Here is a 14,163-nt window from a genome sequence, read left to right as displayed (position 1 = left end):
CAGTTCAGCGTCTGACTTTGGCTCAGGTCATGATCTTGGCAGTTTGTGAATTTGAGCCCCATTTCGGGCTCTGTGGTAACAGCTCAGAGCCTGGAGCCTGCCTGCTTTGGATTCTGTGTCTCCTCCTCTGTCTGCCCCTCCTATGCTCATGCTCTGTCTCTCTCTGTCTCTCAATAATAAATAAACATTAAAAAAAAATTTTTTTTTTAAAAACATGGAGGGCTGTATATCTTAACAACTTTATCTCCTCCAAGTTTAAGTTGGAATTTCTCTCTCTCCCTCCTCCTGGCTTTCTTTAGTCTTGTGAGAAATACATGACTTGGTGCTCATTAAAATCTCTGCCATTGAACTGGCTAGCCAATTTCTCATTTTTTTTTCCAACTTCTCTGTCACTTTTCACTTTGGCACAACATAGTAAAGTGTTTCTTAGTGTGGGTCAAACCAACTAATCACACTTATTATCATTTTTACATCTAACTCTAAACCCAGTTTTAACTGGTATTTTAGAAGATTAACTGCCATATCTACCTTCTGGTCAACTCCTTTTGTTAATAAAGAATGACCCTAGAATACTACACAAGAAATATGGACAAGAAAATGAGATAAAAATGGTTTACAACCTCTCATGTTAACATCTCACCACCAAACTGGTGTTGAAACTATGACCAATAATCTGAAAACATCTGACAATCAAAACATTTAATTCAGTTCATATTAATAAATATTTAGTGTCTATGATATGACAGGTCCTGGGAACACAATGATGAATAAAAAAACTTCCTATTTAAACTCTGAAACTTAAAGTCTCATGGTGAGGCAAACTTAAGAAAATATCAATCAACTATGATTAGCGTAAAAGAGAGGTATGTACGAGGCAATAAGGGAGCATACTGGAAGGGCACTTGGTCCTGGGTGGAGGCAGAATGAAAGCTTCTTGCATCTTAAAAGTGAGGAAACAATATGATCATTTTAAAGGCTCGGAAAAGAGCTGTTTTTTTAAGCCTGAGAACTTTACTCTGAAGCATAGGAATGATGTTAACGCAGAGGAAATAACCTATTGTTAAGCTCTTCTGACTTACAAATTAAATCAAGGTGGGTGAAAAAGACTGCTAGAAACAGATACTCTGAGAATCAGTGGTATAATGCCACTGATCAAAAAGAAACATAAGGCAGTTCATGAAACTGAAGCTATGGGCTTGACAGGTTCTGGGTGCATAGAGTAGCAAGGGAATTTATATCCTGCACAGACTATTGTCCAACATGACAGAGGAAACTGGAGTTAGGCTATTAGAACCAGGAGCTTCAATTCTCTCTCAAAGAGTCTCAAAAGGGTGGCAAAACATTATCATCTGGAGCTGTAGCTTCTTGAGAAAGGTGAGAGGAAGCAGACACAGACTGACAGCTAGGCCCTGAGTCAAAAAGCAGTTAGCATAGTCACTGGTTATAATATATCATTTTCCACAGAGTCCTCAGGTGCTACTTTAAGAACTAGTTCCGGTCTAGGGGCTCCCTGAGAGCCAAATGAAGGCAGTCACGATACTTGTATATGGAGAGACTTAAGCATTCAAGAGAAATTAAATTCCTACCAAGATGAGCTTTTATCTAAAATGCCATGGGGCGCCTGGGTGGCGCAGTCGGTTAAGCGTCCGACTTCAGCCAGGTCACGATCTCGCAGTCCGTGAGTCCAAGCCCCACGTCGGGCTCTGGGCTGATGGCTCGGAGCCTGGAGCCTGTTTCTGATTCTGTGTCTCCCTCTCTCTCTGCCCCTCCCCCGTTCATACTCTGTCTCTCTCTGTCCCAAAAATAAATAAAAAACGTTGAAAAAAATTAAAAAAAATAAAATGCCAAAACAGAAAAGTAATGTTAAGCCATCCAAACAAATCAATGACATGGAAATACATGCATGCAAGGAGAAACAGATGGTGACAGAATCTGATGGAACTGGGGAGGTTTTAGGGAGGTGAAAGAACAAAGAACAAAGACACCATTAATTCCACCTTCAGCTCAGACATCTACACAATGGGGATAGAGGAGAAAAAGATCCCTAACTCATAAATTATATTACATAGTGTGTTTATTTGGTATTTTTGACATTAAACAGATAACACAAACATATAACTGTAAGAAGTGGCACAAAAGATGAACATAATGTGCTATAAGAGTATGTAACATAGGGAACATGGTTATATAGATTTCATATCGTAGCTATAAAACTAAATGTAGAAACAGAATGCAAAAGGCACTTAAAATACTAGTTTTGTTCTTTCCACTTCTAAAAATACCTGATGCTCTAGTGATGCCAGAAAAAATTTACAAAATATTACATATAATTTTTAAACCAAGTATAATACAACTAGTTATAAAAGAGATCATAACAGGATATTTAGACTTTACATCTTATATTAAAATTTGGGAACAGAGCCAAGAAAGCATTCCTGCATGGCTAGTATTAATATCACTAGTCAAAATTAACAAAAATAACAACTACAACAAAAAACTCACAAAAGGTAACAGTTTAAGACTCACTCTTAGGGAAGTCATACTAACATCACTTTTGTTTCAAATCGATTCAAGCATATACTTATGAAACAGTAATATTATTAGGATAGCTTTAGAAAAATTAAGTTCTGTGCCTAAGTAATCCCATTCAGAAGGAAGGACAGAAGGAAGAAAGGAAAGCAGAACCGCCTGCCCACCGCAGATAGTACTTCTTGATCAAGGGATGTTTTCTTTTCCGTGGATTCCTCAAATAGGGTTAAGAGAGTTCAGTTCATTGGTTAACAACCAATCCTCAAGAGAATTTATAATGCATTGATTCAACCTGGTAAAACATAGGGCTTTATATTTCACATGTTACATTCTGATCATTAAAATACAAACCCTCCCCAGCTTTAAACTCTAAAAGGCTCACCATTACCTAAAAGATTAAGTACAATCCCCCAGGCATGGCATACAAATCCCTATGATCTACCTCTCCAGCCTCACTCACCTTCCATCTCTTTCTGCCTTAAAATTCATACTGTAAGGATAGCACTTGTATATTTATAGTCCTTCCTTGCTTCTGCCATGCTATTTTATTATATCACTGCTCCTCTGTTCATACTGTTCCCTCTGGTTGGAACACACCCCTTCTCTTTTACCTGTCCTATTATTTATCCTTGAAGAGCTATTTCAATGGTCACTCCTCACTACACTTTTCCTAGTAACTCTAGTTGAGCAAAGTACTCTCCTCTCCTCCCACAGCCTCTCCTGTCACATCTCTAAAGTTCAACATTAAGAAAAGTTACATTTCTGCTTTTCGCTATGACAGATTAGGTAATAACCTACAGTCCAGCGGAGAACTAGAAAAGCTATTAACCACCACCACCACCACCTGTTTTGAAGTCATCAGATCTTCTAGGACCACCAGGCTTTGCAGATCTAAGATCCTGGATGTGAGGTACAGGTACCCTCAAATTTCAAAAGTCCATGTTATGTCACTTAGCGTTTACTGAAAATCTACATTAGTACATGAAAAACTCTGAAGAGAATTTTCACTTTTACGAAAAAAGGCAAAAAGTAAACACAGCATTCAGCACTTGTTTTGCAACAAGATGTTAAGGAGATGGTGATGGCACACCCAGAGCAGCAGATCGGTACTGCCAATCTCCTTTCCCCAGAACTACACTCAGTATCTCAGCATCAAGCCACCATGGCCTTGAACATTGTCTGTGAGCATCAGTACTATCTTGAGTTACTTTGTCCATCTGTTAGCAAGATGTCTCTTAAGGTATCAGAAAAGCCAAAGAGATGGTTTAGGAACACTCAAAAAATTTCCCTGATAAGTTAATGGTAATTGTTTCTTCACTTTACAACATTTCAGCTTACAAAAGTTTTCACAGGAGTGCTCTATTCACTTTTGAATATGGGGAAACCTTAAACGAGAGGAATCAATATTCTATAGTAGTTTTCCTTCAGGGCATCTGCCCCTCCTGTGAGTATGCCAAAAGACTGAGTATGGGCAAGGAAACCTACAGAGCTTTTGAGGCTTTTATAGGGCTAGAGACAAAATATGGAGACTTGAGGAGCCAAGAACCTAGAGGCAAGAACCTAGAGGGACAGGGAGGGTCAGAGAACTAAATGTGACACTCAGTTGATTTCCCCCTTAATTTTGAAATTAAATTTTATTATTTATTTATTTTGAGAGAACTAGAGAGCACATGGGGGATAGGCAACAGAGGGAGAAAGAATCCCAAGCAGGCTCTGCACTAATAGTGCAGAGCCTGACATGGACCTGAACTCATGAACCATGAGATCGTGACCTGAGCAGAAACCAAAAACAGGACTCTTAACTGAGCCACCCAGGAATCCCTTGAATGAAATTCTGAAGTTGGGAAGGATAGAGATGTAAGAAGCTAAGCAAAAGCCTCTGAAAAGGAAGAATGAGTTCAGCACCCTTCAGCAACCTCCCAAGTTCTCAGGTGGAATTCTTGGTTACACTCTAGGAGGGGGGCAAACCAGAGGCAGATGAAGCCATACCCAACTGCTGCCCAGACTTCAATCAGCACCATCTCTGACTGGGTTAAAGTGATTCATCTCCTACTCAGTTTGCCCACCAAAAAAAGACTGAACCCTTCTGTAACAAGAAAACATCTAGAGCCTTTACAATTTTTCATAATGTTCAGCATCCAATTAAAAATTATTGGGTATGCTATATAGTATAATGCTAAGCAAAGTCAGTCAGAGAAAGGCAAATACCATATGATTTCACTCATATGTGGAATTTAAGAAATGGAACAAACGAACAAAAGGGGAGAAAAAGAGAGAGACACACAAACCAAGAAATAGACTCTACTACAGACAACAAGTTGATGGTTGCCAGAGGGGAGGATGGTGGGGGGGAAATGGGTGAAATAGGTGAAAGGGATTAAGAATACACTTATCTTAATGAGCACTGAGTAAGGAATAGATACACTGAATCACTATATTGTACATCTGGACTCTAATATAACACTGTATGTTAACAATACTGGAATTAAAATTAAAAACTTAATTAAGAAAAATTAAGGAGGTATGATAAAAGAACGAAGTGACCAAAAACCAAGAGAAAAAAGGGATAACAACAAAAAGACCTAGATCTTTGAATTATCAGAAAAGGACTTAAGGGACACGTGGGTGGCTCAGTCAGCTGAACATCCAACTCTTGGTTTCAGTTCAGGGCATAATCTCGTGGTTCATGGGATAGGGCCCCACATCAGGCTCTGTGCTGACAGTGCAGAGCATCTGCTTGGGATTCTCTCTCTTCCTCTCTCTCTGCCCCTCCCCTGCTCGTGCTCTCTTTCAAAATAAATAAATAAACATTTTTAAAAAAAGGAAAAAAGGACTTAACATACAAGAAAATAGAGGAAAAGCAGGAAAATAGATGAAAAAATGAAGAATTTCACTAGAAAAATGATACCTATAAAAAAATCCAAAAGGAAATTCTAGAACTAAAAAATATAGTAACTGAAATTAAGAACCCCATGAGGCAAATGAGACATGGTTGAACAACTACACTTCGAGGAAACCTTAATTTTAAATGTGTATCTTAAAATAGAAGAATCAATTTTTTAAGCATCTACTTCAAGATAAAGAACAGCAAATTACACAAAGGTAACAGAAGCAAGAAATGAAAAAAAGAGCAAAACTTAAAAAGAAAACACATGTGTGGGGTGCCTGGGTGGCTCAGGCATCCAACTCGACCTCAGCTCAGGTCTGGATGCCACAGTCTTGAGTTCAAGCCCCACACTGGGTTCTGTGCTGGGTGGGAAGCCTACTTAAAAAAAAAAAAAAAAAAGCAAATGTACAACAGGGAATATCAACAGAACTAAGAGACTAATCCACAGATCTCTAGAAACACTAATCAAAAAAAAAGCACAAATCACTAAGTAAATGAAAAAAGAACATCATTATGAACTTTTTCAGTGTTAAAAAGATATTATAGGGCTGCCTGGGTGGCTCAGCTGGTTGAGCGTCTGACTCTTGATTTACACTCAGGTCGTGATCTCATGGTTGTGAGATCAACTCACATGTGGGGGCTCTGTGCTGGGCATGGAGCCTGCTTACAATTCTCTCTCTCTCTCTCTCTCTCTCTCTCTCTCTCCCCCTCCCCTGCTCATGTGTGCACTCTCTCCACCTTTAAAAAAAAAAGAAACATGATATTAAACAACTTTACACAAATAATTTGACAATTTAAATGAAATAAATGAATTCCTTGAAAAACACAATTTACAAAACTAAAATAAGATTTAAATGAAGACCTGATTAGTCTCACATTTATCAAAGAAATTGAATTATTTAATACTTTCCCACAAATAAATCTCTAGGCCCCCAGTGGAACCTGCCAACCTTTAAGAAAGAAATAACACCGACCTAAACAAATTGAGAGAGAGCATTTTTTTTTTAAAAAAAGCAGGAACATTTCCCAATTCACTTTACAAAGCCAGCATACTTTATTATGAAAACCTGACAAAAGGCATTACAAACCAATCTTACCCATGAACATAAATGCAATATTCCTAAGCAAACTTAACAAAATCCAATGATGTAAAAAACCTTAACACCTATTTAGAAAAAAATCTCTTGACAAATTAAGGGAGATAATCTTCCTAATCTGATCAAGATGACCTAAAGAATATATAACAAATATTATACATAATGGTGAAATACTCAAAACTTTCCCCTCAAACTAAAACTGAGACAAAGATACTTGCTACTTATATTCAGTGGGATTCTGGAGGCCCTAGCTAATTCCATAAAACAAGAAAAATAAATAAAAAGTATTAAGAACTGGATAGGAAGAAACAAAACCATGATTATTTACAGTAAACATGTCTATGTATAATATACAAAAATACAAATGAGTCTGGGATGCCTGGGTGGCTCAGTTGCTTAAGTGTCTGACTTTGGCTCAGGTCATGATCTCACGGTTTGTGAGTTCAAAGCCCACCTTGGCCTCTGTGCTGACAGCTGGAGGCCTGGAACCTGCTTCGGATTCTGTGTCTCTCGCTCTCTCTCTGCCCCTCCCCAGCTCACACTCTCTAGCTCTCTCTCAAAACTAATAAACATTAAAATTTTTTTAAATAAAAAAAATACAAATCAGTCTGTAAGCTAATTTAGTATAATCAATATATAAAAAGCTATTTTATTTCCATATACGTGTACAGAAACAGCATATTAAAAAAATAAAAAATCTAAAATACCATTTGTAATAGCCTCACCAAGACTCAAATATCTAGAAATAAACCTAAACTACGAACCATTATTAAAAGAAACTTAGGACCAACTTTAATTTTTTTTTTTTTTTAACATTTATTCAGTTTTGAGAGACAGAGCGCAAGCAGAGGAAGTGGGGCTAGAGAGAGAGAGAGAGAGACAGAATCTGAAGCAGGCTCCAGGCTCTGAGTTGTCAGCACACAGCCTGACAAGGGGCTCAAACTCATGAACCGTGAGACCATGCCCTGAGCCGAAGTCAGATGCTTTACGGACTGAGCCACCCAGGTGCCCCAGAGGACCAACTTTAAAGAACATGGAGAGATAGTCTATGTTCATGAAATGGAAGACTCATATTACAAAGAATTCTCCCCAAACTGACAGATTCAGTAACTGACTCCCCAAACTTTTTAATTGACCAGTGCATTTTAAAATATATTCAAAGAGCAAAGGGCTAAGAATAGCCAACACAATCTTGAGAAAAACACAAAGTTTATGCCACCAAACACTTATTATAATGCTATAATAACTAAGGCAATGCAGTATTTAAAGAGAGGGAGGGGCACCGGGGTGGCTCAGTTGGTTAAGCGTCCGACTTCGGCTCAGGTCATGATCTCACTGCTTGTGAGTTCGAGCCCTGCATTGGGCTTTGTGCTGACAGCTCAGAACCTGGAGCCTACTTCGGATTCGGTCTCCCTCTCTCTCTGCCCCTCCCCCCTCTCACCCTCTGTCTTTCTCTCTCAAATATAAATAAACATTTAAAAAAAATGTTTAAAAAAAAAAGGCAGCTTTAAAAACAAGTTCAATAAGCCAACATGACACTGCTGCCAAAACTAAACTAAACAAAATTTAGGCTGCTTTAATGAAATTATCAAACCAAGATAAAGTAATAGTTTCACTTCATTGCTTATTATTAACTACAACTGAAAGATCACAACTTAAACACACCAAAAAGAGTAGATCTTGAAAAAGAAACCATGGGGTGGTACGAGAGAAATCTTAATCAAAAAATGGTTAAAAAACAAGAGAGATGTCGCACAGTGAAGGAAACAATCAACAAAACTAAGAGGCAGCCTACAGAATGGGAGAAGATATTTGCAAATGACTATTGGATAAAGGGTTAGTATCCAAAATCTAGAAAGAATTTACCAAACTCAACACCCAAAAAACAAATAATCTAGTGCAGAAATGGGCAGAAGACATGAACAGACACTTTTTCAAAGAAGACATCCAGATGACTAACAGACACATGAAAAGATGCTCAGCCTCACTCGTCATCAGGGAAATACAAACCAAAACCACAATGAGATACCACCTCACACCTGTCAGAATGGCTAAAATGAACAACTCCGGAAACAACAGATGTTGGCAAGAATGCAGAGAAAGAGGAACATTTTTGCACTGCTATTTGGAACGCAAACTGGTGCAGCCACTATGGAGAACAGTATGGAGGTTCCTCAAAAAATTAAAAACAGACCTACCCTACGACCCAGCAATTGCACTACTAGGTATTTATCCGAAAGATACAAAAATGCTGATTTGAAGGGGCACATGCACTCTAATGTTTATAGCAGCACTATCAACAAAGTATGGAAAGAGCCCAAATGTCCATTAACTAATGAATGGATAAAGAAGATGTGGGGTGTGTGTACATATATACATACAATGAAATATTACTCGCAATTAAAAAAATGAAATCTTGCCATTTGCAACAATGTGAATGCAACTAGCAAGTATTATGCTAAGCAAAATAAGTCAGTCAGAGAAAGACAAATATATGATTTCACTCCTATGTGGAATTTAAGAAACACAACAGATGAACATAAGGGAAGGGAAGCAAAAATAAGATAAAAACAGGGAGACAAACCGTAAGAGACTCTTAAATACAGAGAACTAAGGGTCGCTGGAGGGGAGGTGGGTAGAGGAATAGGTTAAATGGGTGATGGGCACTAAGGAGGGCACTTTTAGTGATGAGAACTGGGTGTCATATGTAAGAGACGAGTCGCTGGGTTCTACTCCTAAAACCAAGACCACACTGTATGTTAACTAACTTGAAAGAAAGAAAGAAAGAAAGAAAGAAAGAAAGAAAGAAAGAAAGAAAGAAAGAAAGAAAGAAAGAAAGAAAGAAAGAAAGAAGGAAGGAAGGAAGGAAAAGAGATGACTTTTTGGGCTTAACACATTTTTGAATAGATAAAGGGCTACCACTTAAAACAAGGAAATTTATTCTGTATTGCTCCAGTGGACAAAACTAGAACCAGTAAGTGGCCACTAGAAAGAAGGAGTTTTCAGGTTCAATTTAGGAAAAACTTGACAATAATTTATAGTTTTTCCATAGTAGAATGAATAAAATATCCAAAACAGAGGATCACTTACCAGAGATGTTAGAAGGAGAACTTTTCTACTGTGTGGTTAGAGTAAATCAGTGATTCCCAAATCTAATTCATGTTAATAAAACTATAAAGCTTTTTAAAATACATATTTCCATAATTGCCACCACAGCCCAAGAAGTCTGAGTGAGGCCTAGAATCTCTGTAAGACATCTCCTGGGTGACTCTGATACACTCAGAAGCCCAGTGGCTCGAGATCATGTATTGGAAGCTACATAATTATATGGCCTTTGAAGATTCCTTAGAGTTTCAAACTTCTAATGAAAACCATCTTTATAGTAACAGCTTCAAGCATAGTTTTGTCTTTGCATATCAAAAGCACTTTAGCAAAATAAAGAATATCTGAAAGTGCATGTCACTTTGACCAGTCTTCAATTTTTCCCCCAAATTCATATAACAAAATTATCGTGTAATTGAACGTACTATTATGTAAAAGAACTTCTCTAACCTGAAATAATTACAAAGAAATGATAATGTTCATTTAAAAGATGTTTACTACTATATTATATGCCAGTAAATGTTTACTACTATATTATATGTCTATTATATGCCAGTAAATAAAATAACACAACCCTAGCCCAAAGGAACTCACAATCACATCATTAGGAAATAATATTGTGTGCTATAAGGGACATAAAAAGTGCTGTAGAAGCACACACACAGGGAGTGATAGGTGTATAACATTCTTGTGTGACCACTCTGTTCTAAACTTGGGGATACGAGCTGCAGATTAAAAGAGAACTGTAAGAGAGTGATCCAGAGGTAGAGTTTAGGTAGAGAAAGAAACATAAGGAAACTGAAGGAAAGACGCAAAGCAGAAAATTAAAATATTTTATTTTTCCATTTTTACCAGCACTTAAAAAAACATTAGAAAAGTTGGACAAAGTATGTATATGGCTTAACAACAAGACTGTTTCTTTTCTCCAAGAAATCAAGAAGGGAAAACATGATTAGAAGTAATCGTGGAAAGAGAAGTAAAAAAGCCAGTCCATGAAGAGTGATAGAAGAAAATAAAAAAATTAGAACTAGAATACAGAAGTGTCTTGGGGGGTTACTATGGAAAGTGGCTCCAGCCCTTACAGCTCTTTCCTCTTATCCCTACCTTATTCCCTATCTCCATCAGAACAAGCCCATCCACATTTGAGAATTAACTTTGGCTTCTACTTGATGTTACTAAAAGCAAATCCTTAAGTATTTCCTCTTAGAAGTTTAATACTGTTCTATTCTCTGGTATTACCTCAGTAGTATTTACTAAGTCACCTATAGAAATAGGCCAGGTTAAGTGATAACATAGCAATATACTATAATCTTGGTAGAGTATCACCTTTAAAGACTATGTTGTAAAAGAATATTATTGTTGGTTACATGCTGACTCAAGGAGATAGCAGAAGAAGGAAGAAAGAAATGGTTCTAAAGCCAGGTGTATTTAAGCTTTGAGGCATACCAGAATGTCAGAACATAAGGACAGGAATTTCAGTTTTCTCACTGATGTATCTTCAATGCTTAGAAGTGCTCAGAATGTAACAGTTACTTAATGAACATTTACTGAATGACTGAATTCCCAAGTAATCTAAAAAAATCACACAAGATGGGGTGCCTAGGTGGCTCAGTTGGTTAAGAGTCCGACTCTTGATCTCAGCTCAGGTCATGATCTCATGTTTCGTGGGATTGAGCCCCACATCGGACTCTGTGCTGATGGCGCAGAGCCTGCTTGGGATTCTGTCTCTCCCTCTCTCTTCCCCTTCCCAGCTTGCACTCTTTTGCTCTCTCTCAAAATAAATAAACTTTAAAAAAAAAGTAATAAAAAAATTAAAAATCACACAAGTACATAAAAGTAAAAACTGAAAACAAAGTATAACGGGAAGAGAACTACCTCAGGTTCAAATTATAACTCTACTACTTATTAAAGTCTTGAGTCCTGGGGCGCCTGGGTGGCTCAGTCGGTTAAGCGTCCGATTTCGGCTTAGGTCATGAATCTCATAGTCCGTGAGTTCGAGCCCTGCATCAGGCTCTGTGCTGACAGCTCACAGCCTGGAGTCTCCTTTGGATTCTGTGTCTCCCTCTCTCTCTGACCCTCCCCCATTCATGCTCTGTCTCTCTCTGTCTCAAAAATAAATAAACGTTAAAAATAATTTATAAAGTCTTGAGCAAAGGGACTATTACCTATTGCAAAGGATTAAATATGGTAACACACTCCAGTTAACTAATTTCAATCTGCTAAATGACAAATTAACAATAAATGCAAAACATTTTTCATCAGCTTGTGACAAAGAATGACAGAAATAGGTTAGAATTAGAAGATGCATTTAGATTTCAAAAACCTACAAACAAAGGTTAACCTAAACCAACAAAGGAGGAACTGAGATATTTGCTATTCATTTACCTACACAGATCAAAAATTTCTTGGCCACTGTTCTTTATCCCAAGCACAATGCAAGATACTAGGGATAAAAAAGAGCTTATACAATAAGCTTTGGAAGTGCATAAACTGAATATTTGTTAAAAAAAAACATTAATAGGATTATATGTTAGAAGCATAAACATTTCTAAAAGAAAAGGCATATGGCTAATAGTAATTGAGTGGTAAGAAGCCTATCTCTCTAGAAGCATCCAACATTGGCATTATCTTAGTAGCTTACTTGAACCCCTTATAAATATTCAAGAAAGAAAGAACAATTTTTGTGTACTAAAGATAATTTCGGCTTCCATAGCTAACTATATACCTAGAAATAAAGAAGGCTTATTGGTGTTAGCACTGGGCTATAGTGAAAGAGAACAAATGTATCTTCTTAAAGCTGTAACTCAGATAACACAAGCTAACAAAAAGTTCATTCTTGTTTCAGAATGAAACAAGAAGTTTCTTAAATAAAAAATAGAGCATATCCTTTAATAGTATGTATTTCTCCCATGCAGTGTCAAGACACCACTATATGAGAGTAGTACACTTATTTCTAAGTCATCTATCTAGAGTGAAGAGAAAAATCATTACCTGATTGGTAGGCATTTTCGGCACATTCACCTTCCACATCTGGGCTTCCCTAGAGATTGCCTTTTCCAACAGGAAAGACAATCTCTGGTTTTCCAAAGGCCCTGGAAACTTCATGATATCCTTTGGATCTGCCTGCCTCCCAGCTTGATGTAGCTACCTATAAAATCAAATATAAAACAATGCTTTTTCTTTAATTATAGAGTACATGTAGCATTGTACAAATCTGTTGTTCTTATTAAGCAATTCATAAAACAAAATAAGAATGTTACAAGGCAGTATAGGATTTCATAGGTCTTTAAAATACATTAAAATGTTACAATAATTATGTTACCTAAACATATTCACTTTTAATATGAAACCCAGTAGTAAAGACAATAAAAACATGGACATATAATTGATAGAACCTATAGACTCTGAAGAAAATATATTATTACATCTCAAATTGTGCCAACAAATTTTAAGTCATTAGATTTTCATACTAGTAATTCTTAGAAGTAGTTATCCCAAATATTCCTCTTAAAAATCTAATCAGATAAAGGTTACTAACCTTTTCTTTCATTAAAAAAAAATGAAATCCATAGCATTATATCCCACTCATTCCCATATAATCAGTATGAAATCGTCTTTATTTGTGCTTCCAATACAGTGTCCACTAACTAAACACAGAACTATTCATATTAGAATTAAATGAAGTTAAAATATAATTCCTCAGTCACTACTGCCCCATTTCAAATGCTCAATAGCCACATGTAGTTTGTGGATACTGCATCAGATAGTGCAGAAAAGGAACATCTGTATCACTGCAGAAAGTTCTACTAGAGAGTGATCATCTAGAAAACTCAACAATAAAGTGACGGGCACCCTAAAATGAGCAAGTCTAAAGAGCAACAGTCCAGATCAGTGCAGTGCAACTGAAAGTCCAGGAGAAAGGTCTTTAAGTTTTTTTAAAAAAAATAATAGAATAAAATAAAGAAAGAAAAGAAAAAGAAACTAGAGACTGAGATATACAACCATGCTTAGAAAATTGGATTGAGGGGTGCCTACGTGGGCTCAGCTGGTTAAGTATCTGACTTGATTTCAGCTCAGGTCACTATCTCAAGGTTTGTTAGATCAAGCACAACCCCACCCCCCCAACCCCACCCCAAGTGCTGACAGCACAGAGCCTACTTGGGATTCTCTCTCTCTGCCCTTCCCCCACTCACACTCTGTCCTTTTGTCTCTCTCAAAATAAAAAGAAAATTGGATTGAGAAGCTAAAATGTGGCAAGACTCAACTAGATTTGATAAGAGCTAAGGAAATGAAAGGGTAATTAACATCAGAAAAAGATTATGCAAGAAGGCAAACGTAATAATATCGACATGTAAATAACAATAATAATGAATATACTAAATAGGGACTTTATCAAACGGATAAAACTGCACTGAGAAGATGAGAGGTATTACAAGGTAAAACGAGAGCCACCCCTTTACATGTCACAGTAGGAAAACTATTAATACCTAAAACTGAAATATCAAAAAACAGTAGGGCAAGTTATTTGAAAATATCTTAAATAACAAG

General features: G+C 37.0%; 1 protein-coding gene and 1 long non-coding RNA gene across 3 annotated transcripts in view; both read right to left on the bottom strand.

Annotated features, from left to right (window-relative positions):
- CCNI (cyclin I) overlaps positions 1–14,163 on the bottom strand; it is a 35,485-nt gene that overhangs the window by 13,181 nt on the left and 8,141 nt on the right. Inside the window, exon 2 of one of the 2 annotated variants that reach the window (XM_027058820.2) lies at positions 12,607–12,763. The exons of the other annotated variant lie outside the window; for it this stretch is intronic. Within the exon in view, the coding sequence (XP_026914621.1) occupies positions 12,607–12,720 (114 nt within the window). The 5' untranslated portion in view covers positions 12,721–12,763. The remainder of the gene's footprint in view (positions 1–12,606; positions 12,764–14,163) is intronic. 2 annotated transcript variants of the gene reach the window in all.
- LOC128314528 (uncharacterized) lies at positions 5,754–12,599 on the bottom strand. Its single transcript, XR_008296271.1, has 2 exons — positions 10,185–12,599; positions 5,754–10,144 (listed from the first exon to the last, which is right to left on the bottom strand). It is a non-coding gene; the product is annotated as an uncharacterized LOC128314528 (long non-coding RNA).

This window comes from Acinonyx jubatus, chromosome B1 (genome assembly GCF_027475565.1).
Source record: "Acinonyx jubatus isolate Ajub_Pintada_27869175 chromosome B1, VMU_Ajub_asm_v1.0, whole genome shotgun sequence".
In the NCBI taxonomy this organism is placed as follows: domain Eukaryota; kingdom Metazoa; phylum Chordata; class Mammalia; order Carnivora; family Felidae; genus Acinonyx; species Acinonyx jubatus.
This window is presented reverse-complemented; position numbering and strand designations above follow the sequence as displayed.